Below are 27,454 nucleotides of genomic sequence, written 5' to 3'. Positions count from 1 at the left end.
GCAGCGTATCTAGCACGTGGAAGATATATTTTTGATGTTACATATCTGATGAGATGTGATTTGTTTTGCAGGGTGCTGGGTGCACTGCATTGCTAGTTGCCGTGGTGTCTCGTAAGCTGGAGCTCACCAGAGCAGAGAAACATGTACACAATTTCATGATGGACACCCAGTTAACCAAAAGGGTAATTAATTTTAAATTGGCTTCATTAAATTTTTGTGTAAGACTTGATATACATCATTTAACCACTAATATTTCATATTCTAGAATCACGGATGACACTTGGGATATATATCTAATCCAGTGATCAGCAAAATCTATAAAATTGGTCTTACTAAAGAGACTTATATATACTCCAAATGCAGTTTGAAAGGTATTAATTGTAACGTCCTTACCAACAGTTAAAGAATGCAGCAGCCAATGTACTGCGTGAGACATGGCTCATCTACAAACACACACGTTTGGTGAAGCGTGTGAACCCTGGCCGGGTACGCACCCATCAACGCAAGTTCCTCCTCGCCATCTATGCGTAAGTTGTTGACCTCCAAAGAGGAAGTAAAATAAAATTTACATTTTGTGCTGAGTTTAAGAGATGTCAAGGTTTGTTTTTTATACCTATTTAAGAAATATGTAACCCAAATCAAATTATGTAATTTGGTATTATTTCAGCTTGCGGAAGGTCAAAATGGACCAGCGAAAACTAATGGACAATGCAAATACCATCACTGATATGGCAAAGGTACAAGAAAGTTGTTGTTGTTGTTATTATTATTATTGAATTGAATTATTATTATTAAATCTGTGTTATCTTGCAATATCTGGAGGCCATCTCCTCCATCTGCAACCCAAGGACACGCCATGCCATGGTGATAAGAGACCCACAATACATGGAAGATACTTGGTTCAATAACTTAAACATATTTGTTCTGGTTCAATAGCCTTTAAACAGTGTTGGATTCTGACTAGATGCAAGCAGCAAGCAATGTGTATATGAATGTAATGCTACAAAATTACTCACACTACTTCGAGTAAGAAATGATTTTTCCTTGTTTCCCACTTAACATTCACAGCATTAAAAATGCTTCAGAATGATCTTAATGTGTTTTGTACAATTTCTTTATTCAGTGAGGTGTATTGTAGAAAATTTAGACGTATTTTGAGATTCATGTTAATTAGGGATCACATCTGACAGTTATGAACTAATAATCTTGTGTGGGTTGTGACATGTAGCACTGTTGCAGATTACCAGTGTTTTTGAGCAAAGTATCACCTTTGTCTTCCACCATGTTATGGGGCAGATAAATTATTTTAGACTGACCCATCTACCTCATGAAATATATTTTTAATGGGAGAGATTCCTGACTGAATTCATATTGTTACATCTCACTTACAGACACAGAACACAGTGTATGAGATTGTGTCTGACATGAGCAGTCGTCAGGATGCTCTGGAAGAGCGTTTATCAAGCCTTGAAGACAAGTTGGTAGCAATACAGGAGCAAGTAGAGCTGCTACCAGATGTATTAACAAGGTGCCTGACCCAGCAAGCCGAGCGTATGGACCAAAGACGAAACTTCCTGCACCCTGAATCAGCAGCGTCACTCCAGCCAGTCCCATCAACACCAACCCCAGCACTACATCATCCGCTGCTCAGCGCAACTCTGGGAGCCTCAACAAGTCCACTTCTTATTCCACACTCACGAAGTGTCCCTAATCCCTGGCCCCCTAGCCCCATCTTACCACCAATAAGTAGCAGGACACCACATCTGGTCCCTGAACCTATGAGACCCTCCTCTATTACTACTACCACAATTACTAGCACTATAACCACATCATCGTCCAGCTGAAAAACAGAAACTCTTGGGCCTTATGACTGTCCTCTGATGGTATAGATGTGTCACTGCTGCAAACAGCAGGTGTGTATGTAGGAAGAAGGTAGAGAATGTAAATTATTATCTTTGTTTGGGCTTTGTATACATCATAATCTTGTCACTTTACATAAAATTATAGTTTAAACATGACATCTATTTAGCGACAGACACACTGATGTAGCAGAACAAAGGTGTGAAGATTTTTAGACTGATTTAACACACTTTTTCTTATTTTATTGACCCAGCGACTACAGTGACATGCCCATGTATCATTGTTTGCTCACTTTGAAATTTCTTTTAGATTCAGAACAGAGTTCATAGACACCTTGAATTTCATGGTTCCCTGTTCATGTTGTATGTGGTCTGTCAGACCAGGGTTGAGTGATATGCTCTGTGAGCACAGTAATGAACCATGGGTTCCATAAAAAACCTGAACTTTCTTGAACAAGTGAGTAGCCATTAGCTACTCAAGAAGGATTCTGCACCTTGGAATCAGTTACTTATAGCACTGTCTTGAGAAATTCCCTTAAAACTTCATATGAATTTGTCATAAATGCTCAACCCTCTGCCACACTATACATTGTATGTGAACACTATTTGACCAATTCATCTGAATTACCTTAATATAATATACTTTAGTAGTCAAGTGTGACAAGAAACATTCAATTTTTATTATCTTTTATGTTAGACATGGCAAGGGGTTAAACTTTTATTTTATTACACCATTTCTGTAATAAATTAGCTCTTATTTTTCATGTCCATAGTATTTCTTCAGGGTAAGAGATGTCAGCCTAATATGAAATCTTGAACAAAGCATTCCATTTATTTTATTTTCATCCCATATGAAGACTGTTCATGTGTATACGTGGACATTATGACTGTTACTTTATTTTCTATGTATTAACTGTTAAATCTGTGTCAGATGCAAAAAAAACACATTTATACCTAAAGGACAAACATAACACCATAATTTTCCTGGATAGACTCAGCTTCACTAAACTCAGTCTTTCAGCTATATTTGTGGCGAGTGCCGTCCAGTGTTCAACCATGACCAGGAAGATGGCCACTAGATTGCAAAGCTTTCTTCTGTTGTTTGCCTTTTCTGATACTGTATGGAATATTTTTGTGAAGTGAAGTGGAAGTGTTTGATGAATGCATGTTTAATCTATACGATAAATTTGAAGAAAACCAACTAAAACAAGAAGATTACATTCTGTACGCACTACAAATGGCTACTACAGTGAAGACTTGTTGATATATTCTGAGCTTGTTTAAATTTTTGTCACAACAGCTGTTCACACTCATCTTTGTAAGCCCTAGTTAACCATAAGAGTGAAAAAATTCCTGCCCTCACATTCTCAAAGTTTCGGTGAAAAATAATAGGACGGTGTTATTAACTCCAAGATCAATTCTGTGGATCAGTGTACATATAATATACACACAGCAAGTCCAATGTTCCAAACCAGTAATAACAAATGAAAAGACAGATCATGGGTATAAAAAAAAATATTGCACCACCAGAGGCTGTCTGAGACATGGCCTGTTTTAAAATAAATATATAATAAACAGCATAGTGATAATATGAAATCTAATGTAGAAGCACATTTTATCTTGTGATAGTTAAAAGTATGACAGAGGAGTACATTTGCAAAATGACTTCAGATATTTAAAAGGACATAACCTCACTGGCTGATGTACCCCTAACGGCCTTAGAACTAAAAGCAACCCATTTCAAATAATGACAAGCAAGAAGCATCCTCAGTATAAATATAACAATGAACAAATAAAAGGGACTCAACAATGGAATTTTTGTATTGAGATTGCTAAAAACAAAGGTGATACTTAAAAGTATTATTATTATTGTTGTTATTATTATTATTATTATTACTACTACTACTACTACTACTACTACTACTACAAAACAACTTTCTATCTACATAGGATTTGAGGCTTTCACGGCAGTGAGTCTGAAGATTGCTCTCTTCTGGGTTGCTGCCCTATGTGGTCTGGTAGATGTCCACCAACGTTTCAGAGGCCATGCTGCCTCCATTGCCAGGCCGATGAGTGAAGTCCACTCACTCATTCATTCATTCATCGCCCTGATGACAAGAGGCAGCATGATCTCTGAAATGTTGATGGATGTCTACCACACTACATGGTGCAACAACTCAGAAGATAGCAATTTTATTTTCTATTTAAATTTTTCTTTGTTTAAAACCAGTATTTGTTTAAAATGAGCCATTCTATAAATGATGTCCAAACTATATGCTGTGTTTTTGAAATGATAGTTATTTGTCAGGTCTTTTTCATGAACATGGATTGACACTGAATTTATATATAGGCACAGTAACTGCCCGCCCGCCCCAAATTATTACTTTGCCTGGGATTTTATTTAAGAGAATTGTGACTGATTCTGAAAATAAGGGGAAAAAGTTTGCACAACTCTTTAGATCTCTTGTGTCCTAATACCAGACCTGATTTGTGGGCACAGAAAAAGACCAAACAGCAACACTGTGGCTTCTTGTATTTTATTGGGTAGTTCTGTCCCTATAGTAATTTTAAATACAGGTCAATATTGCTATTTTTCTGGACTTTATCCATCATTCATTATTCTAAAACAAGGCCACTACATTGTGGGATGTAGCTCTGCTCCTATTTTGAGATGAAAATGCCTATTCCGTTCAGTCTCATAGATGGGGCTAATCTTAACCACAAGCCTTGTTTTAAAATAATGAAGGATGAACTAAGTACAGAAAAACAGCAATAATGAATGTAAAAACCAATGATAGAACCCTTTAGATTTATATTAAATATGTTTGCCAGGCTAAGTAATATGACATTTAAATTAGGATATATGAAATTGATGAGGTGGGTCATAAAAGAAAACAGTTCCATTTTCTGAGCCTGGTGAATCCATTTCATACTCTATTTAATTTTTCACAGCAAGTTTTGCTTCTCTAATGTTTTGAAACACTTTAAACATTTCCGTCATCTTCTCCATTATGTTTAACAGTCAGAATGTAGTAAAAGTAGATTAGCATCCCCTAAATCAAAGTAGGATTTATTTCTGACCAATTTGTTAATTTCAACTACTGTGCAATCCTGGATAATAGATTCAACATGGGTGAGAAAAAATGTAAATACTTTTTTTTCTTCATATTTTTCATCTTTCGATCAAATACTTCTGTTCTCTGGAGTCTGATATAGTTCCAAATAGGGTAGGTTGTTTAAAAATTATAAAAGGACTCTAAATAGATAGCAAAAATTTAATGACTATTTTATAGAGTGGCTCTGATCTATCTGTTAGATACTTGGAGTTTCAATCTTACAAAATACTTCTCTAATATCTAGTAACTAAATCTTCCACAGAATCTTTGTTACCAAGTCACATACTCTAAAACATATTGGTGCTTGGCATTTCCTCCTAGATAAATTTTTTTTTACAATAATCTAGTGTCTTTCATGATAACTCCAACCCATCATACTGACATTCTGGAAAATGTCTCATTCCTCCCAAAATATTTAAATTTTTAACCTGTAGTATGCAAATTTTTGTTTAAAGGTAGTAACTTAATATTTACGTAACATTTAGAGATGAAATTGATAGGTGCTCATTTTGTAAAATATTCTTGAATAAAAGTAAGTTTTCATATTTATTAAATACTGATAATTCCAGACTCTCAAAATAATACTTAATTTAACCTTTACCTGGTGTAGGAACTTTAAACCCTGTATTACATCACTGCTGGGCAGACTTTAGTTCCAGGTTTTATGGTTCAGAAGTATGTTTAATTCTGTCCAACCAGGCTCAAAGTATAATGTATGGGTACAATTCTATGAGTTCATTATACATTTATAAACACCAAGAAAGTCAAAACAGATTCTTCAACTTATGGATAACAACTGGACTCATATGTGGTTTGTAGAGGACAGTGGACAAATTTTATGAAAATTCTGTTTATATTTTGTCTGGTTGATTTTGTAAATTATTGTACTTTAATTTTCCTGTATCTTATTTGTCTTTTCATTTTAGTTCTGTGTGTTTCACTTACTGTAGATGTTAGAGAAGACAAATGTGCTGGTGTCAGTCAGTGATCAGACAAACCCCGAAATTATACTAATAGTAATTCAGTCTTGAATTGGAATTTAAGTCACTTGTTCTCATCATTATCAAACCAAACTCTTCGCAGTATTTTGGAGTCTTCATAAGCAAAACCAACTAATAATACAGTTATTATAAGATAAAAATTGATGAGAAACAAGGAGAGAACAAAATGTCACTGTAACCTATAATATTTCTTCTTACATTATATTAACAAGTCAGAGTTAATTTAATCTCAGCAATAATGACTAGGATTTTTTCTTTTTCACCCACTTGTTTCAAATAAATGCTCATATCTGTTATTTATTTCAGAAACTCATGATTCTTTTGTCTACTGCAAACAATTAATAATCAACTTTTTACCAACAGTGTAAAACTGAAATTTTAAAATTACAGTCGTTTTATGACCATACTGTGATTAATGTGACTCGTCAACGAAACTGTTGAACATACTTATATAGTGGGACATTTCCAGAATGTTTTTTGTGCATATATTTAAACCAAAATAATATCAATATTTTATCATTAATTACTACATGCTACTAATTATACTGTGGTCTGATTCCAAACTCTACCCCGATGTATCATGTATACCACCTCTGAATGCAGAATAATGGAAATTCAAAGGTGTCATCTCATAGTTACCCCAAATAATCATAGCCTACACTAAAACAAAGACCAAATCTAAATATTAGTTTACATGAAACCTATATATATATATATATATAACATTATTATATTTATACTATATATTACTACAATTTATGCAGTAATGTTAAAAGTTGCATGTACAGAATAAGAATGGGTTTGTATATAAGAGTATATATAGTTATGTAAATATACTGTTGTGTAGTTTGTACGGCAGACATGCATATCAAAAGTTCTGGGGAGACAACAACTTAGGATAAGTACAACATTAGTTTTTAAAATTAGTTAAGTTTCCATGTAATAATTCCAACTTTAGATTATTATTGTTTATTCGATTTATTCTTGGGCCAAGAGCAATGTGTTTCTAACTTGGTAGTGCTGTTTTTCTTTTTCTGTAGAAACATACTGGAATATCAATGATACAGTTGTTCAAAATATATATGAATAAAGCATACAGTTTACAAATAAGAAGAATATAACAGAGCCTGAATATTATTTACAGAAGTTATATATAGAGATGACCCAAATTCATATCTGTCTCTTCAGTCATTTAATCAGTTATTACTACATATGTTTAAATTATATTTAATAGTGCTGGTAATGCCTGGACTGTTGGGGAATGGTGAACCAGAGACATTTCTTACAAATTTACATTAGATCCATTAATAATTTTTTTACAGAGTGCTATAAAGTTGCAGGGCTGTATACTGAAACATAGATGGTGCTACAAACCGTGTTCAAAATCCTCCCAACACAGTGAGTCCTGCTTTGGAAAGTTCTGAAACTGACTAGAACGAGTCAGTGAGTAGTCAGATTGAAGAAATTGTTAAAAGCTTTTGTATTCAGGATAGAAGAATACATTTTTTAAAACAAGAATTATTTTTTGTAATAATGTTTAGCATATTTTCTTTTCTTTTTTTAAATGTTCAATTTTTATTTAAAAAACATGTCAACAACAAAGTAAATAATTAATATTTTTGTCAAATGTTAGTTCTATTTGCAAGTAACAGACACTAATCTTTTTTGTGCATTTATTACTTTTGTAAATTATGAACTTAAAATTCTTGGTTTTATATACCCAAGGTAATCAGTAAAAGTTATGAAGAAATTAATTTAAGTTGATCTGATATCTATTTATTTTGAACCTTATCCAGGGAATGAGAGGTGTGAGTGTAGTTTCATGACCAAAAATAGGGACCTGAAAATTCATATAACATATTTCTCGAATTATATGTAGAAGGATGAAAAAATATATCCATGTGGCAAACTTATTGTTGTCAATCCTGTTTTCCTCTTAAGTTAATCAATTTAACTTTAAAATAAAACACTAATTATGCATTTTTAATTTATAATGATAAGGTTATGTCATAAAATGATCTCAATTATAACCATTTCAATATTAATATGCATTGCTAAAACTGTTTTTTCTTCTTTCAAATTACAATAAATTTTCAATACTGATAAAATCTTTTCACTGCCACATTACATCACTGATGGTAAACTTTTCCTCTCTTGGCACTTAGCCATAATTTCAATCTTAAGTAATTTATTTTTATTCTGTTAGTTCCATTAGATAGATATCCTCACATATAATATTCAGTTACAATTTGCATTCTGGACTACAGGTTACATTCTGATGAACAGTAATGAACTAATTAATATAGTAATAACAGTAATAATCAAATCAATCTCTTAAATGGGAACACAGATGTAGCTGCCATGACATATATACACTACGTTAATTTTATCACAAAATTCTAGCACATGCATACAGGATTAAAATATTTAAATTTAATAAAATGTTAAGTAATCTGCTCTAGCAATCTGAGTTGAATTAAACATTTCTTACTTATAAACTGCATCAAAAACAAACTTTTAGTATCTACAGAAAGATAGCGAGAGATAAATCTTTGAATGAGAATGTTATATATTTCCAGTCTTCTTAGTAATAAATGATCATTATGAAAGTGTTTAATTTATGTAAACTGATATAATAGGAAGTACAAATATTTTTAGACATATGAATAAATATCTGACATGAGTGTTTCAGTATGCTTATGAATATATTCAAGAAGCACTAAATGCCACAAGAAACAGTTCTGCCTCTCACTTACTGGTCTGTACAAAGTCTGTGTGAGGTACAGAGTAGTATTGGATAAGCACGGAACACATTGTTCACATTTCCCAAGTTTTGCCTTCTTATGATGCCTACTGAGTATGACAGAGATCAAGCTGTAGACAGCACTTTGTACAGAAACAAAGGAAGGCTAGTTCAGCACATTTTACTTGTTAAAATAATATTCCCTTCCAACAAAAATAACAAAAAAGAGTATGCATTGTGATAGTAAAATTATTTCCACAAAGACCTTTAAATTTATGCTTTTTGTTAAAAATGGACAGTAGTTAGTACATGATTTGCAGATGGAAAAGGAAATGTATTGTTGACATGTTTGCGCTAATTGATATAATATAAAAACGTTCAAATGACGCTGCAAATTTCATGGAAAATGTTGGAATTAAAAGCAGTGATTATCACCAAAGTTTCTTGAGTAAGGAATAGATCCATTTTTCTTCATTTTCAGTGGATTAAATGTTTGTATCCAGATTTTACGTACATCTAACCTTGACTTTGGTAACATTTCACCAATAATCCAACATGTTCCACTGAGTATATATTTTCATTTATTAACCTTTCCAGATATTCCAATTGATTGTAACATGATTATTATTACAACACACCTTTGGTTATTACTGCTGAAGAAGATATGTAATTTGTGTTGCCTAGTAGCTAAATAAATGAAAACAGATTATTAACCACATATTTTCAGACTTCAGGAGTACATATTGTAACAGACAGTGATATATTTGTAAGTACAGAAATAACAAAGTAACCAGAGATTTAAATACTTTGAATGAGATGTAAAGAAATGTGATTTCTGAGACCAGAGTCCATTTTAGTTTAAAACAAAGGACATTTCCTCGCAGTCAATATGTTTGTATTTTCAAATTTCACAAAATTTTACGTACAGAATTTTACAACCAAATGTGACAAATTTAAAAGAAGTACACTGAAGATGGTTTTGATGGTATCAATAATTTATGACAACTGATGTGCAACAACAAAAAATTTTGTTGTTGACATAATGAATTATTGAATGTTTATCTAACTTTCATTGTGTGCAAATATAAAAAGCTTATTCCATTTGTATTTAACCTTGCTGTCAATTTCCTTCCCCCATAATCTGAGAACACAAATTTTTGCCCTCAGATTTCACTGTTGGATTTTGATGTAAAACTTAACTTTTCAGAACTGAGCCGCATCCAGTGTTGTCCAATGTTTCGGCAAACATACAGTTGCCATCTTCTGGGCGAGTATGTTGGTGCTTGTCGCCAATTGGATAGCAGCCCGCGCTCCCACACCGCCAATCACATGCATTTTCCTCTGATAAACTTTCGCCACATATCAATTAATTAAAATGATCAGTAAAGTTCAAAAGTGACGTCACTTGCAACTCCTTCAATTTTCATCCTCCGTTTTCTTCAGACATTCTTAAATGATTTCTGTATCCTTCTTTATCCTCTAATGCTAGTTCCTTCAGCAAGGTTTCTGATGCTCCCAATCGATTTCTTCTTAAGATCCATTGCCTCACCCAAAAACGACGTTTCTTACGATTTTTGCTCATGTTAAATAAAATTGTTTTTAGTTCTTCTTTTAACAAAACAGTTACTATCCGTACAACTTCACGCACAACTGCTTTCGACGCCATTTTTAACTGAAACTGTTAATCAGTTTCTATTGAAATGTGTGAACAAAAACTGATTCAAGTCATATTCAACTTTTGGTGATCAACTATAATCGGTCAATTAAACTTGATTCGTGAGAACGCGCCTTTAGAGTATACCTTATTTAGTCTCACCACTGTCACTTGTGAATGCGCGTGCGCCATTGTGACAAATCAACATCAAGCGCCGTGGCGGGCTGTCGATCCATAAACTGGGGATAACGTTAATTTTCCTGTTATTGTGGATGTGAACGATCATTTTAGGCATTATTTCTAACAGAAATGGAAGAGACAAAAGTACAGCAAGAACAGGACCAGCAGAAGGATATCGAAGATGAATGTGGGAAACAGAATGAACAAAGCGAGGAAGGAAACGCTGAGGTTAGCTGGAATATAATTTATTTATATTTCATAGGCCTAATCCAAGGATGTAGAACAGGTCATAACACAAATACAATACTTGTTTCTAGAACAAATGTAAATACATAGTTATAACAGCTATTTACATATTTTTGTAACTACAGTATCACAGCGAAATAATTATGACGAGAAACCATCACTGTTGTTACATATATTTCTAAATTCTTCTACTGAATAGGTGATATTCTTTTAACGCTGGCGTAAACATTTTTATATCATGATTTAAACTTTTGATAGTAGGTGGAATATTATTGAATAACTTAATTCCAATATAGTAAACTCCTTTTTGATATTTACCGAGGTTAGAATTTGGCACATGAAGGTTGTATCTATACCTTGTTCTTATATGGTGGATATCAAAATTTGTTTGAAATTTTTCCATTTTATCCATTACAAATGATATTAGTGAGAGCAAGAATTCACTGGGTAGTGGAAGAATATTAAACTTCTTAAATAATTCCCTGTAAGAGGCTCTACTTTTAGTGCCTGCCATTATTCTAATGATCCTTTTTTGAATGTAAAATACTTTTTTGCTGTCATATGCTCATCCCATTTCTCCTTTTAATTTTTCTTATGTCAGAATATGTGGACCTTCAGGTGGTTGAAGTCAGTTGTGTTGGAGGTAGATGAATTCAGTTCTTATATCTTACAATTTGTGGTAATTATGATACTCACCCCCACCCCTTTTTTGCAGGAAAATGATGAGAAGAAAGAGCCTGAAGAACCAGAGCATTTTAGGAAGCTGTTTATTGGTGGGCTTAATTATGAAACCACAAACGAATCACTGAAGGCATATTTTGAGAAGTGGGGAGTAATTGTAGATGTTGCTGTTATGAAGGATCCAAAAACATATAAGTAAGTTTCATTTAAACAAAATCTAAGGAAATTTGGTAACACCTGTTACCTGATTTGGGACATCTATAGAGGCATCTATCTGGAGGGGGCACAAAATTTTAATAAATTAACTTTATATCTGCATTTTGTTTGCTACTTAAGCACATTTTTATTAATCTATGTTTTTATTTTAGTACATAGACATTTATTTTTAAGCTATAACATTTTGATGTATTAATATGGGGTACTGATTTTGTATCAAACAACAGTAATGGCTCATAACTTGTTTTTCTTCTGCAACAAAGTGAAATATGAAAGTGTAAAATTATAGTACATTGAAGGAAAGTTGTCCCTGATGCATATGCATGCTTGTTTCCACTAAAATTATAGAAAATACTTATTCAGTGATTAACATGAAAAGGGCAAGTAGTTGCAGTTTTTCATCTGTATGTTGCACAACTGTTTTGTCCAGTCCTATCCTCTTCATTTTATTTCAACACTGCCACATTCCTGACTGTCTTCTGATGAAATATGGCTTCCATCAAGCTCTTTCTCAGACTGTCACAGTTCAGCTCTTCTGTTATGCCAGATATACAGAGATATTTAGAAGAGCCCACTGTGTTTACCTGCTGTCTGTGACTTGAAAAGAAAATATGAGTAGAATCCAGCTCTGCTCACTTATTTTAGGGGTACAAACTACCACAGATACCTTAACACTGTTTTGTTGGATTTCTTTTTGTACTAATGCTTTCAGGTTATTTGTTCTGGATGGAAGCTATAGTAATAATGGACTCAGTACAGTTAACATGATATTAAAGTTCAGCTAAATCCACCACTGATTACTCCAGCAGTGAGTGACTTTATCTTATGTAGCTGCAGGTTTATAACGTGATCAACAATTCTAAAAATAGAAGTGGTTCAGTGTCTAAGTAACATCTGGTGGGAAACAGAACAGTAAAATCTTAACCACAAACAACTTGAAGTACAACAGCACATTAATGTAGTAACCAATATTTACAACAGACTGCACCACAGTTTGAACAGGAAACTGTCCCCAGGAACAATGAAGCTTAGTTTGCTTAGAGTATACAGAAAGGCACTGAAGTGGGTTGATCATTATAAGCATGTGTAACATCAGAGTGATCATTTGGTGTTCTGAAGATTAAATCAATCATCACTAAATTACTATCCATTTGTCCTACAAGGATTAAATATTTTCTTACAAGATGACATGTATTGTTGAACTTTAAATCAGAATTGACTAGTTTGATACTAAGAGCGAGGGGGAAAAACATGTGGATTAATTACTCGTGTAATTAATGTAGTTGTTTATTTATTGTCCAGAACAAGTGGATTTGATTGATGGGCATAGGGTGTACCAGTTGCCTTACAAGAACTATTTACTAATTTACAAATATACAGTAATTGGTTCTGTATAATATACAAGCTCCTCATTGTAAAGGAATGCTGTCATTTAGAAAGTTATTGCTGATGTGTACCTTTTTTGTGTTTATAGATCGCGAGGATTTGGGTTTGTTACATATTCCCATTCACACATGGTGGATGATGCCCAGGCTGCTCGGCCACACAAGGTGGATGGCAGGCTTGTAGAACCAAAAAGAGCTGTTCCTCATAAGGTAAGAATTTATTTGCATAAGGAATAGCCACCCAATTTAGTGTATGTTCTTTAAATGTGCTTCAGTGAGCACTTACATTTATTGCGGGTTATCTTTCATGCTGTTGTTTGTGGTTATTTATTAAAACTTATTTCAGTATGTATAAGTTGTATATGACAATGACAGTACGGATTAAACACAGGAGTCTTGCTTTTGAAAACATATTTGAATTGTGTGATGGAGGTGGTGGTTGCAATTAATTTGATGATTTGTTGTTTACTGAATTTATGTTTATTAAAACAGGGAAAATGGGAAAGAATTTTATGCTAATGGGTCTGTCAGAGGCAGTAGATCATACAAATAAAATGGTTAAGGACTGTATTCTTTTGCTTAATACCTAAATGAATCTTATGGCTTCCCTATGTAGTGTTGCCTTTGATAGTCTTTATGGATTTAATCGCGTGAAACGGGGCTAGTTATCGTTCTGGAGACTATTTCTGCCTCTGTGTTCAGGGTTGACTTGATCACATTCACATTATTCGTCATTCATTTAGTGAAAATATTTGCACATTTTATAATAAAATCTATGCATTATGATTCTTATGTTCACATTTAAGTAAAAATTAGTGTTTTTTAATATTTCTCACTTTGGGAAGAAGGTGAAACTTTGTGTGTGAAATTGTAATTTTTTTCCCAATTTATCGTCTACTACAGCATACATTACTTTTATCAATATTACAACTTAAACCAAATTGATCTGTATGTCTTCTGTGTCTTCCTGTTGCCTATCACTTGACTGAAACAGTGCAAAGTCTAATACCATATCAGATTTGAATTTGTCACATTACTTTTTGCTTTGATTTTATTACATAAAACAGTTTATGAATTTGTAATTCATACAGGATAGTCGACGTCCAGAAGCAAGTGCAACAGTGAAGAAGCTATTTATTGGTGGCTTGAAGCCAGATATGGAGGAGGATGACCTTAAGTTATATTTCCAGAAGTATGGTCGAATTGTGTCCTGCAACATTAGTAGAGATAAAGAGACTGGTGTTAAGCGTGGTTTTGGCTTTGTTGAATTTAAGGACTATGATGCTGTAGATAAAATATGTTGTAAGTAGGTTTCTTCTTTCTGATGGAAATTAATTTTCAACATTAACTTTCAACATGCTATTAATTTTAATTGAGCAGATGTTTTCAGTCCTTATTTTACTGATAACTTCTATTATAATTTATTGTATGCTGTAAGGGAAGTTGTAGAAATGTGTTTAGAAATTGGTCAGAGAGAACATGCAAGTCTGACAGAAAATGAACTCAAAGGAATTTGTTTAATTAGGAATTGTAATTATCGTATGAGTCTTCCTTGCCTTGCTGACTCCCATTTAATGTAAGAGTTAGTTTAATCAGCTATATGGAATTCTACAGAAAATGGCATCATTCATCATGCTGATGTGTACAAGTGATTACTGCCACTTTTTCTGTGTTGATTCACATATATTTCTTTTAGATCCATGAAGTGTTTGCCACTGCCAGTAGTTATTTTGTTTTATTTGTCTTGTTTTATTTATCACTTTGAATCTGTCTGATGGGCAGTAGATAACTGAATAAATTAGAGGTATTGTAGTTAACAGGATGATGTGCATTTTGTTTTCCAGTGCAGAAACCTCATGTGATAAAAGGTAAAGAAATTGATTGTAAGAAAGCCCTACGCAAGTCACAGTTACCACCATCTAAGAAACGTCAGAACAGTGGACGAAGAGGAGGTGGTTGCTGGGATGGCAGAGGCGTGTATGATGATGGTGAATATGAAGGTAAGGGTACTGGCATCTTTGATATTGTTGTTGCTGAGCAGCTGGTGGATACTGAACCATTTAGGGAATCTGTTGTTATGGAACCTGAAGATTCATAATTATCACAGAAGCCAGACATTGGAGGTAGTTGAATTCAAGCCAGGTGTGAAAATAGTTTGATGTCTTGTATGACTTTGTAAGATTTGAGGTTTTCACAGCAGTGAGTATGAAGATTTCTGTCTTCTGGGTTGTTGTGCTGTGTAGTATGGTATGGCGATTCTTCACCCTGATGACGGAGGCAGTGTGACCTCTGAAACGTTGGTTAACATCGACCAGACTACACAGCGCAACGACCCAGAAGACAGAAATCTTGTATGACTTTCTTTGGCAGCTTTGTAGTGTTGTTATTATTTTTGTTGGTGGTGTTGGTGCTGCTGTTATTGTTTGGGGGGTGGGGAAGTTGATAAAATTAACTTGGGCCTGAAATAGTTCATTTATTTTCTGTCACTTTTTATATGTTACATAATTTTTATTGGATGTCATAAGGGGACTATGAATAAAAGTAAATTCAATTTATCTATGCATAAAACATGTTTTGTTTAAAAACTTATTATGTAAATGGCTGCCTATGATTGATTCTTTAAATAGAAAATTTGTAATATGCTATTTATTGTTTGCTGTTGAGTGTTAGAGTTATAAAACCAAGAAGGTTGAAATTGACAGGGTGCATGGCATGTATGGGAGAAATTAGAAATGCACACAAAATTTTGGTTTGAATATTGGGAGAGAAAAGAACACCTGCGAGATGTAGTTGTAGGTAGCAGGATAATACTAAAGTGATGTTACAGAAATAGGGTGGGGGAATGTGGACTGTATTCACATGGTTTATAATAGAAGCTAGTGGCAGGCTCTTGTGAGTACAGTAATGAATCTTTGGGTTCCATAGAAAGCAGGGAACTTGACTAGCTGAGCAACTGTTGGATTCACAATAAGGACTCTGCTCCATTGAGTCAGATTTTCTGTGTTATTTTATTGTAACTGGGCTGTGCTCCCATAAATGCCATTACTGGCAGAGAGTATGATTTAATATGCATCAGGGTTAGAATGAAACCCATTCATGGTGCTTTTAGTCAATATGGTTGATCTCAGGTGATCATACCAGCAGTTATCTATGAGATGTGCAACAAAACAGTTGCATTAAAACAAATGAAAATGGTGTGACGTGGTTGAATACAGACATTTCAGGTGCAGAATTTTATTGAAGCAAGACCAGTGCTGATAGTTGTCCGCCAGCCAAAGTTCACGGGAGAATGCATGCTGTATATGAATGTGCATGTCTCAAAGACTTTGGTGGGAAGGTCATGCCAACTGTTTTGTTAAAAATCATTGGACCACTGATCGTGGTGTTGAAGGACCCTGATTGTCACCATCATTGCACAGTACTTTTGCAGAACCATCTGAGGCCTTTATACCACCATCATTTGAAAGCGTTCTTGTCTGGTGTCTCTTATGTCTTGTTGTTGTTGTTTGGTGGTTGTGGTGGTGGTGGTTTTTTTAAGACAGATTGTCAGATATGTTTTGTTTGTGGTTTCATCCTTTTATATGGTTTTGTGTGTGTGTGTGCATGCACATGCATGTGTGCAGATGATTTCTCTTACTGGTTTCTATGTTATGTTAAATTACCAGAGGACACTTGATTCTGTTTGATTTTATAAAATTTGCATATGTGTTACATTTTTAGAGTTCCTTGAGCATAATTGAGATTGTGAATTGTAGGGATTTGCTTCCTCACTACAGTTATTGTCTGTGATTAACTTGTTCTTCCTGTGTTATTTTCTATATTATACATTGTTATTTTGACAGAATTTTTATATTTTTCAAAAATATTTCACCAAATAAAGTTTTACTGCCCACCTGAACAGTGATAATACACAGGAATTCATATGCCCCCAAAGATTTTGTGGGAGAAAAACAATTGTGAAGTTAGAGAGAGACCTTTAATTTCTTAGACATTTGTTCAGGTTCTATAAATATTGCTGAATTAATATTTTTAATTATTGGGACGAATGTGATGACTTGAACCAGTTTTTGCATATAAAATAAAACAGACTTAATTTAATTTAAATAATTTGCCATTAGAGAAGGATATTTTTTTATGTTTTTAAAGTTTAAAAACTGTGTATTAGTATTGTTATGACTCATACAGGTGGCTCATGGTTTGACTATCCAGGGGGTTCAGATCATCCAGGAGGTGAGTACTGCGGCCCTAATTATTCCAGTGGAGAAGAATTCTGGGGTAATGATGATTTTGGCAGAGATTATCAGAAGAATTATGGAGGAGGACCTGTTAGGGATGGCTTTGGATTTGGTGGTAGAAGACAAGGCCCATATTCAGGTTTGTTACATGTTCTTGTTAGATACTTGTACTTCTTTGCATTTAGTGTTAACTATTTGATTGTACTGAAATTAAATTATGATCACTGAATCAGAAGTAATTTCTGATGTACTGAGATCTTAAGGAAGTATTGTGCATAGTACATTGTAATTTTCTGTATGATAACAAAGTTCTCATTATTATTTGGTGATTGTCTTCAAAACAGAACAATGGAAATGTTCCCTCCAAACTGAATATATCAATTTTGAAAATGCATTCTTTATGATTTTATATATCTTGTTGGCCTTGATGTTTATCACTATTATAAGACCTGGCACTTAACACTTAAAATTTATTTTTAATATCTTTATCCTGCTGCTTTAAATAATGTACAGAATTTCTCTGCAAATGATTCTGAGCTCCTTTACTTCAATAGTCTTCTTTATTTACCATGTAGTTTTATGTCTGTTGAACTATTCCATAAATCTGTAGTGACAGCTGTATCATAATTTTGCAACCATATAATAATTGTGTTTTCTTGAACACCAATAAGAACAGATATTATGTGTTATATTCATAGAATTATGAACTGTATTTTTGTGTAAAGTGAATTAAAGAATTTCAGCATTGTTAATTCTGAATTATGTGATTTTCTAACTTTGAGGCAGTTCTATTTTCTTTTTTATATCTTATTTTCTCAAAGAACATGAAATGAATGCATTATGAGAAACTTGAATCTGAGCTGGTTTTCTTGCCAGGTAAGGTACTCATAACTATACATCATTTGAATTGCTGCTTTTGGTCTGCAAACCTGAAATGTATTTTGCTCACAGGTGGATATGGCAGGAGTCCAAGGCGATTTTAAATGATCCATTATACGTTTTGCTGTACCTAGTACTGTGGTAAGTGATCATTTAGAAGTTAATTTTTCATATTATGGATGACCAGCTACTATCTGTTACTCAGGAGAAAATGTATGACCTTGGCAGTGTGGATGAACATTATGGTGGGGGGGAGGGGCAGGCCTGGTCAAAAATATAAGGCTTTTATGCTACATAACTTGGTGTTTTAACAAATTCATTTCAACTGATGAATTTCTAGCCACAGATTTATCACCATCAAACTTTAGTGTGGTTCCGCATTGTCAAACTCAAAGCTGTTATCCTGAGTAACAGTTAGCTTTGATCTTGATGAATTTGCCATATTTACATGTAAGCTGTATGTGTGTATAAGCTACAACTGACTTTTAATAAGAAAAAATTTATGAAACCTCGTTTATAAGCTGCATCATATATTTTTATTCAGATGATGACCATTAAAATGACAGAGAGAGAATTGCAGTCTGCCTTGAGTGACTGGTTCCTGTAACTTAAACCAATTTCTTGTGCCCAGCTTGCTCACCACCCTGGTAATGGAGGCAGCAATTACCTCTGAAACATACGTAATACAGTGAAACCTCTATCCATCGTTCCCGGATGCATCGTCCGGTTTGTTCGGTCCCGAATACATCCCATATAAAATAATGTTACATTTTCCCGCTTCTATCGTTCCTCGAACTATCGTTTTATCGCATCGATCGTTCAAAAATCTTAGTCCCGGCCCACAATTTTCCCGCAATGATCGTTTCTGAGAATTTAAAATGTTGGGTTTAGAGATAAATTAATACCGAAAGACGCATAATGTTTTTGGAATACACAGTAGCGGTAACCTGTTATGTCGCCCAACCAGCACATTCTTTTGGAATGAGGGTCAGCGGTGCAGGGGTGATAGTTGGAGTGAATGGCGGTGCTCATTGTCAGAAATTTTACGATTTTAATTAGGGTGCACTCATATTTCGTTCCAGCGATGCCAGATGGCATGTGCAGTGTGAATTTCTTCATAAATGCTTTTATTACAAGTACAAAGGAAAGGCTGGCGGCACTTTTCATTCTTCTGGTTCATCTCGTTTCCAGCGGTTCAGGGTCTGCTACAGCTACGTTTCGTTGAGTTCGGCAGTGATAGTATTTTCATTCTTCCTGTTATTGTTCGCGAAGGGTGGGAGTGGTGAGGAAGAGGAAGACGACGAATGCGAGCCCGAAGCTTTGCCGAGTTTTGCCGAAGCACATGCTGCATTGGCAAAAGTGAAGTCGTTTTTTATGCGCATAATATTAGTGAACGTGACGAGGAAAACATTTTGAACGTGGAAAGTGCTCTGTTTTGTCTAAAACGTAAAGTTTCGACAAACCAGTTGTCCATTAAAGACTTTTTTGGTAAAAAGAAGTAACTTTGAAAGAGAAACATTGTTTTTTTTTTAATTTTTAATGCTTTCCCGCATTCATCGTTTTTATTTCCCACCCCCACCGAAAACGATGCATCGAGGTTTCACTGTATCTCTTTCTTATAAACAATTTTGCAACTGTACAGTGAAATAGCTGCATCTCGGAAACCATTCGGAATAGGACACATGTACGTACAGACTTTATTTGCTTAGAATGATACTAATACCTCCCAGAATATTGACCTTTCCTCCTGGGACACTCTGTATAGTGCAGCTTTGAACTCGGTGTGTGGGGGGCAGAGTACATGGCCATTCTATGCTGGACAGTTGAGTTATCAGGCTCTGTTAGATGAATGATAGAAATTGAGCTAGAAGCTGTGTAAACTAACAAAGCTGCCATCAGGAAAGTAGTAATTGTAACAGTCTGTGGGTTAAATCCATCTTTACAAATACAAGGCAAAGAATGTAAATGAAAGCTGAAAAAGCTCATCTTGTAGTGGGGTAAATATGTTTTTCATGGGGGGGTCTTTCCATACTTATGTTTGTTTTCTGGCCTGTTAACTCTGAATATGGATTTTGTTGTAATTCTACAGAAAGGACTCTGCAAATATTCAGGTTTCCAAACACTGATAATCTTATACTCTGCCTTCAATGTTCTTCAGTATTTTCAAGTGTTGTGCATTAACTGGACTAAACACTAAATGCGTAATGGAAAGGCTACTGTCTATCTGTTTCATCTCTGGAGCTATTCAATAGCTTCTTTAGCTAAATTTGATATTGGTAGTCTACACTAAAACTTGTTGGGGAAGTTAATTTTAGTCCATATTATACATCATGTGTGCTTTTAATCACCAAAAACTGACTGTATAGTTGTGGTGTAATCAAGACCATTGTCATAAACCATTCTGGGTAAATTAACATCCTTCATATGTTTATTTTATTTGTTATTAGGTTCTTCTACTATTGCTGTGTGTTGGTCAGCTGATGGCACAGTGCAGAGGAGACAAAGGCAGAATTTTGTAAGCATTGCGCATGCAGGCCCCTGAGTGCTGTCTTGTTCTTTTAAGGTAAATGATTGTACATAATATGAAATGAGAATCTAATATTAAAACAGAAAAGGATTCCAAATTTTGAATGTCTGTGTTTCCATGTGTATGATTTAAAGGTAATAAAATTTATTTATATATATATATATAATTTATATATAGATATGTTTAAGTGACTAACAATTTATGTCTCTTGCTAAAAGTTATATTTTGACAAATTGTACTAACAACACTTTATTTTTTAAGGTAAATGCAATTTATTTAATGTGTAGCCTCATAAATCAAGGTCTGATTTTTACTTGACAGTTTTGTACACAAAAAGAACACCTGTATATATCTGTATAGTTAAATTTCTTTCATATGAAACTACTATTTACGTCAAAATGGTGAGAAATTCATTTTAAACAGAAATTTTACTCTACTTAAAATATTCCACATCCAGTTCTTGTACCATGCAATTTTGTAAATTTTCAATTTTTTTGGAACATCTCAACAAGAGATGCATGCCAGTCCCGGTGAATGCCACATCCTGTCTCTACCGGAGTCGGTCTCCATCTCACCCAGTTACTGCCTTCCTCGATGTCTGCACCAACCCACCTCTGCAGCACTCTGGTCTCTGCAGGTCCACGTCTGTCTTACGTGTTGTCTTCCGTACCCGGGCTTCAAAGAGACGGCATGTCAGAGGCGTGTCTTACAGAGACCGGTCCGCGCAAAGCCTGAGACAGGCACAGACCGCATTCGTCAGAGACACAGTACATCAGAAACAGTCCGAGAGATCCCCCACAAGGCATCAGTTGGTGGAATTTTTGAAAAATTTGAAAATTTTCAAAAAATCAAAAAATGCTGCAAATTGTCCAAAAAGCGCACAAAACCAAAACAATTTGAAAAATTTCACTTTAAAATTTTTTTCAAAATTTTCAAAAAAATTTGGTTTTGTCCGCTTTTCAGACAATTTCCAGCATTTTTTGAGTTTTCGAAAATTTTGTAAATTTTCAATTTTTTTGGAACATCTCAACAAGAGATGCATGCCAGTCCCGGTGAATGCCACATCCTGTCTCTACCGGAGTCGATCTCCATCTCACCCAGTTGCTGCCTTCCTCGATGTCTGCACCAACCCACCTCTGCAGCACTCTGGTCTCTGCAGGTCCACGTCTGTCTCATGTGTTGTCTTCCGTACCCGGGCTTCACACAGACGGCACGTCAGAGGCGTGTCTTACAGAGACCGGTCCGCGCAAAGGCCGAGACAGGCACAGACCGCATTCGTCAGACACAGTACATCAGAAACAGTCCGAGAGCGACCGCCCCCACAAGGCATCAGTTGGCGGAATTTTGAAAAATTTGAAAATTTTCAAAAAATCAAAAAATGCTGCAAATTGTCCAAAAAGCGCACAAAACCAAAAAAAATTGAAATATTTCACTTTCAAAATCTTTTCAAAATTTTCAAAAAATTTTGGTTTTGTGCGCTTTTCAGACAATTTCCAGCATTTCTTGAGTTTTCGAAAATTTTGTAAATATTCAATTTTTTTGGAACATCTCAACAAGAGATGCATGACAGTCCCGGTGAATGCCACATCCTGTCTCTACCGGAGTCGATCTCCATCTCACCCAGTTGCTGCCTTCCTCGATGTCTGCACCAACCCACCTCTACAGGACTCTGGTCTCTGCAGGTCCACGTCTGTCTCACGTGTTGTCTTCCGTACCCGGGCTTCAAAGAGGGCATGTCAGAGGCGTGTCTTACAGAGACCGGTCCGTGCAAAGCCTGAGACAGGCACAGACCGCATTCGTCAGAGACACAGTACGTAAGAAACAGTCCGAGAGAGATCCCCCACAAGGCATCAGTTGGTGGAATTTTTGAAAAATTTGAAAAATTTCACTTTCAAAATCTTTTCAAAATTTTCAAAAAATTTTGGTTTTGTGCGCTTTTCAGACAATTTCCAGCATTTTTTGAGTTTTCGAAAATTTTGTAAATTTTCAATTTTTTTGGAACATCTCAACAAGAGATGCATGACAGTCCCGGTGAATGCCACATCCTGTCTCTACCGGAGTCGATCTCCATCTCACCCAGTTGCTGCCTTCCTCGATGTCTGCACCAACCCACCTCTGCAGGACTCTGGTCTCTGCAGGTCCACGTCTGTCTCACGTGTTGTCTTCCGTACCCGGGCTTCAAAGAGGGCATGTCAGAGGCGTGTCTTACAGAGACCGGTCCGCGCAAAGCCTGAGACAGGCACAGACCGCATTCGTCAGAGACACAGTACATCAGAAACAGTCCGAGAGAGATCCCCCACAAGGCATCAGTTGGTGGAATTTTTGAAAATTTTTAAAAATCAAAAAATGCTGCAAATTGTCCAAAAAGCTCACAAAACCAAAAAAATTTGAAAAATTTCACTTTCAAAATTTTCAAAAAAATTTGGTTTTGTGCGCTTTTCAGACAATTTCCAGCATTTTTTGAGTTTTCGAAAATTTTGTAAATTTTCAATTTTTTTGGAACATCTCAACAAGAGATGCATGCCAGTCCCGGTGAATGCCACATCCTGTCTCTACCGGAGTCGGTCTCCATCTCACCCAGTTGCTGCCTTCCTCGATGTCTGCACCAACCCACCTCTGCAGCACTCTGGTCTCTGCAGGTCCACGTCTGTCTCACGTGTTGTCTTCCGTACCCGGGCTTCAAAGAGACGGCATGTCAGAGGCGTGTCTTACAGAGACCGGTCCGCGCAAAGCCCGAGACAGGCACAGACCGCATTCGTCAGAGACACAGTACATCAGAAACAGTCCGAGAGAGATCCCCCACAAGGCATCAGTTGGTGGAATTTTTGAAAATTTTCAAAAAATCAAAAAATGCTGCAAATTGTCCAAAAAGCGCACAAAATCAAAAAATTTGAAAAATTTCACTTTCAAAATTTTCCAAAAATTTTGGTTTTGTGCGCTTTTCAGACAATTTCCAGCATTTTTTGAGTTTTCGAAAATTTTCAATTTTTTTGGAACATCTCAACAAGAGATGCATTCCAGTCCCGGTGAATGCCACATCATGTATCTTCCGGAGTCGGCCTCCATCTCACCCAGCTGCTGCCTTCCTCGAAGTCTGCACCAACCCACCTCTGCAGCACTCTGGTCTCTGCAGGTCCACGTCTGTCTCATGTGTTGTCTTCCGTACCCGGGCTTCACAGAGACGGCACGTCAGAGGCGTGTCTTACAGAGACCGGTCCGCGCAAAGCCCGAGACAGGCACAGACCGCATTCGTCAGACACAGTACATCAGAAACAGTCCGAGAGCGACCGCCCCCACAAGGCATCAGTTGGCGGAATTTTGAAAAATTTGAAAATTTTCAAAAAATCAAAAAATGCTGCAAATTGTCCAAAAAGCGCACAAAACCAAAAAAATTGAAAAACTTCACTTTCAAAATCTTTTCAAAATTTTCAAAAAATTTTGGTTTAGTGCGCTTTTCAGACAATTTCCAGCATTTTTTGAGTTTTCGAAAATTTTATAAATTTTCAATTTTTTTGGAACATCTCAACAAGAGATGCATGACAGTCCCGGTGAATGCCACATCCTGTCTCTACCGGAGTCGGTCTCCATCTCACCCAGTTGCTGCCTTCCTCGATGTCTGCACCAACCCACCTCTGCAGCACTCTGGTCTCTGCAGGTCCACGTCTGTCTCACGTGTTGTCTTCCGTACCCGGGCTTCAAAGAGACGGCATGTCAGAGGCGTCTTACAGAGACCGGTCCGCGCAAACCTTGATACAGGCACAGACCGCATTCGTCAGAGACACAGTACGTCAGAAACAGTCCGAGAGAGATCCCCCACAAGGCATCAGCTGGTGGAATTTTTGAAAAATTTGAAAATTTTCAAAAAATCAAAAAATGCTGCAAATTGTCCAAAAAGCGCACAAAATCCAAAAAAATTGAAAAATTTCACTTTCAAAATTTTCAAAAAATTTTGGTTTTGTGCGCTTTTCAGACAATTTCCAGCATTTTTTGAGTTTTCGAAAATTTTGTAAATTTTCAATTTTTTTGGAACATCTCAACAAGAGATGCATTCCAGTCCCGGTGAATGCCACATCATGTATCTTCCGGAGCCGGCCTCCATCTCACCCAGTTGCTGCCTTCCTCGATGTCTGCACCAACCCACCTCTGCAGCACTCTGGTCTCTGCAGGTCCACGTCTGTCTTATGTGTTGTCTTCCGTACCCGGGCTTCACACAGACGGCACGTCAGAGGCGTGCCTTACAGAGACCGGTCCGCGCAAAGCCCGAGACAGGCACAGACCGCATTCGTCAGACACAGTACATCAGAAACAGTCCGAGAGCGACCGCCCCCACAAGGCATCAGTTGGCGGAATTTTGAAAAATTTGAAAATTTTCAAAAAATCAAAAAATGCTGCAAATTGTCCAAAAAGCGCACAAAACCAAAAAAAATTGAAAAATTTCATTTTCAAAATCTTTTCAAAATTTTCAAAAAATTTTGGTTTTGTGCGCTTTTCAGACAATTTTCAGACAATTTCCAGCATTTCTTGAGATTTCGAAAATTTTGTAAATTTTCAATTTTTTTGAAACATCTCCAAAAGAGATGCATGACAGTCCCGGTGAATGCCACATCCTATCTCTACCGGAGTCGATCTCCATCTCACCCAGTTGCTGCCTTCCTCGATGTCTGCACCAACCCACCTCTGCAGCACTCTGGCCTCTGCAGGTCCACGTCTGTCTCACGTGTTGTCTTCCGTACCCGGGCTTCAAAGAGACGGCGTGTCTTACAGAGACCGGTCCGCGCAAAGCCTGAGACAGGCACAGACCGCATTCGTCAGAGACACAGTACTTAAGAAACAGTCCGAGAGAGATCCCCCACAAGGCATCAGTTGGTGGAATTTTTGAAAAATTTGAAAATTTTCAAGAAATCAAAAAATGCTGCAAATTGTCCAAAAAGCGCACAAAACCAAAAAAAATGAAAAATTTCACTTTCAAAATCTTTTCAAAATTTTCAAAAAATTTTGGTTTTCTGCGCTTTTCAGACAATTTCCAGCATTTTTTGAGTTTTCGAAAATTTTGTAAATTTTCAATCTTTTTGGAACATCTCAACAAGAGATGCATGACAGTCCCGGTGAATGCCACATCCTGTCTCTACCGGAGTCGATCTCCATCTCACCCAGTTGCTGCCTTCCTCTATGTCTGCACCAACCCACCTCTGCAGGACTCTGGTCTCTGCAGGTCCACGTCTGTCTCACGTGTTGTCTTCCGTACCCGGGCTTCAAAGAGGGCATGTCAGAGGCGTGTCTTACAGAGACCGGTCCGCGCAAAGCCTGAGACAGGCACAGACCGCATTTGTCAGAGACACAGTACGTCAGAAACAGTCCGAGAGAGATCCCCCACAAGGCATCAGTTGGTGGAATTTTTGAAAATTTTCAGAAAACCAAAAAATGCTGCAAATTGTCCAAAAAGCGCACAAAATCAAAAAAAATTGAAAAATTTCACTTTCAAAATTTTCAAAAAATTTTGGTTTTGTGCGCTTTTCAGACAATTTCCAGCATTTTTTGAGTTTTCGAAAATTTTGTAAATTTTCAATTTTTTTGGAACATCTCAACAAGAGATGCATTCCAGTCCCGGTGAATGCCACATCATGTATCTTCTGGAGTCGGCCTCCATCTCACCCAGTTGCTGCCTTCCTCGAAGTCTGCACCAACCCACCTCTGCAGCACTCTGGTCTCTGCAGGTCCACGTCTGTCTCATGTGTTGTCTTCCGTACCCGGGCTTCACAGAGACGGCACGTCAGAGGTGTGTCTTACAGAGATCGGTCCGCGCAAAGCCCGAGACAGGCACAGACCGCATTCGTCAGACACAGTACATCAGAAACAGTCCGAGAGCGACCGCCCCCACAAGGCATCAGTAGGCGGAATTTTGAAAAATTTGAAAATTTTCAAAAAATCAAAAAATGCTGCAAATTGTCCAAAAAGCGCACAAAACCAAAAAAATTGAAAAACTTCACTTTCAAAATCTTTTCAAAATTTTCAAAAAATTTTGGTTTAGTGCGCTTTTCAGACAATTTCCAGCATTTTTTGAGTTTTCGAAAATTTTGTAAATTTTCAATTTTTTTGGAACATCTCAACAAGAGATGCATGACAGTCCCGGTGAATGCCACATCCTGTCTCTACCGGAGTCGATCTCCATCTCACCCAGTTGCTGCCTTCCTCGATGTCTGCACCAACCCACCTCTGCAGGACTCTGGTCTCTGCAGGTCCACGTCTGTCTCACGTGTTGTCTTCCGTACCCGGGCTTCAAAGAGGGCATGTCAGAGGCGTGTCTTACAGAGACCGGCCCGCGCAAAGCCTGAGACAGGCACAGACCGCATTCGTCAGAGACACAGTACATCAGAAACAGTCCGAGAGAGATCCCCCACAAGGCATCAGTTGGTGGAATTTTTGAAAAATTTCAAAATTTTCAAGAAATCAAAAAATGCTGCAAATCGTCCAAAAAGCGCACAAAACCAAAAAAATTTGAAAAATTTCACTTTCAAAATTTTCAAAAAAATTTGGTTTTGTGCGCTTTTCAGACAATTTCCAGCATTTTTTGAGTTTTCGAAAATTTTGTAAATTTTCAATTTTTTTGGAACATCTCAACACGAGATGCATGCCAGTCCCGGTGAATGCCACATCCTGTCTCTACCGGAGTCGGTCTCCATCTCACCCAGTTGCTGCCTTCCTCGATGTCTGCTCAACCCACCTCTGCAGCAC

General features: G+C 36.3%; 2 protein-coding genes across 12 annotated transcripts in view; both read left to right on the top strand.

Annotated features, from left to right (window-relative positions):
- The window catches only part of SK (small conductance calcium-activated potassium channel), a 349,222-nt gene extending 340,117 nt beyond the window's left edge, over positions 1-9,105 (top strand). For 9 of the 10 annotated variants that reach the window (XM_087350045.1, XM_087350067.1, XM_087350071.1 and 6 more), the window contains 4 exons: positions 72-182; positions 400-527; positions 668-737; positions 1,392-9,105. In XM_087350045.1, the coding sequence (XP_087206171.1) occupies positions 72-182; positions 400-527; positions 668-737; positions 1,392-1,844 (762 nt within the window). In that variant the 3' untranslated portion in view covers positions 1,845-9,105. Of the gene's footprint in view, positions 1-71; positions 183-399; positions 532-667; positions 738-1,391 lie in introns of those variants that run through there. The other variant, XM_087350081.1, reaches the window with a different exon arrangement.
- A 1,418-nt stretch (positions 9,106-10,523) lies between these two features.
- Positions 10,524-21,121, top strand: LOC110836598 (heterogeneous nuclear ribonucleoprotein A1, A2/B1 homolog). 2 transcript variants are annotated; one of them, XM_022077945.2, is made up of 8 exons: positions 10,524-10,781; positions 11,515-11,675; positions 13,171-13,291; positions 14,173-14,383; positions 14,926-15,081; positions 17,291-17,455; positions 18,268-18,336; positions 20,643-21,121. In XM_022077945.2, the coding sequence occupies exons 1-7, from the start codon at positions 10,683-10,685 to the stop codon at positions 18,297-18,299; spliced, it is 945 nt and encodes a 314-aa protein (XP_021933637.1). In that variant the 5' UTR covers positions 10,524-10,682; the 3' UTR covers positions 18,300-18,336; positions 20,643-21,121. The 2 variants fall into 2 exon arrangements, with proteins under 2 accessions (XP_021933637.1, XP_021933636.1); XM_022077944.2 differs by having other exon boundaries at positions 10,529-10,781; positions 17,267-17,455.
- The last annotated feature ends 6,333 nt before the right edge of the window (positions 21,122-27,454 follow it).

The sequence above is a fragment of the Zootermopsis nevadensis genome, unplaced genomic scaffold (genome assembly GCF_977971745.1).
Source record: "Zootermopsis nevadensis isolate Lab colony 2312 unplaced genomic scaffold, Znev_1.0 Znev_ptg000002l, whole genome shotgun sequence".
Taxonomy (NCBI): Eukaryota; Metazoa; Arthropoda; class Insecta; order Blattodea; family Termopsidae; genus Zootermopsis; species Zootermopsis nevadensis.
Note: the sequence above shows the minus strand (reverse complement) of the source record. Positions and strands in the feature narration are given on the sequence as shown.

Coding starts and splice junctions, on each gene's coding strand:
- LOC110836598 (XM_022077944.2), top strand. CDS start 10,683: ATGGAAGAGACAAAAGTACAGCAAGAACAGGACCAGCAGAAGGATATC. Junction 10,782..11,514: donor GCGAGGAAGGAAACGCTGAG/GTTAGCTGGAAT, acceptor CCTTTTTTGCAG/GAAAATGATGAGAAGAAAGA. Junction 11,676..13,170: donor AAGGATCCAAAAACATATAA/GTAAGTTTCATT, acceptor TTGTGTTTATAG/ATCGCGAGGATTTGGGTTTG.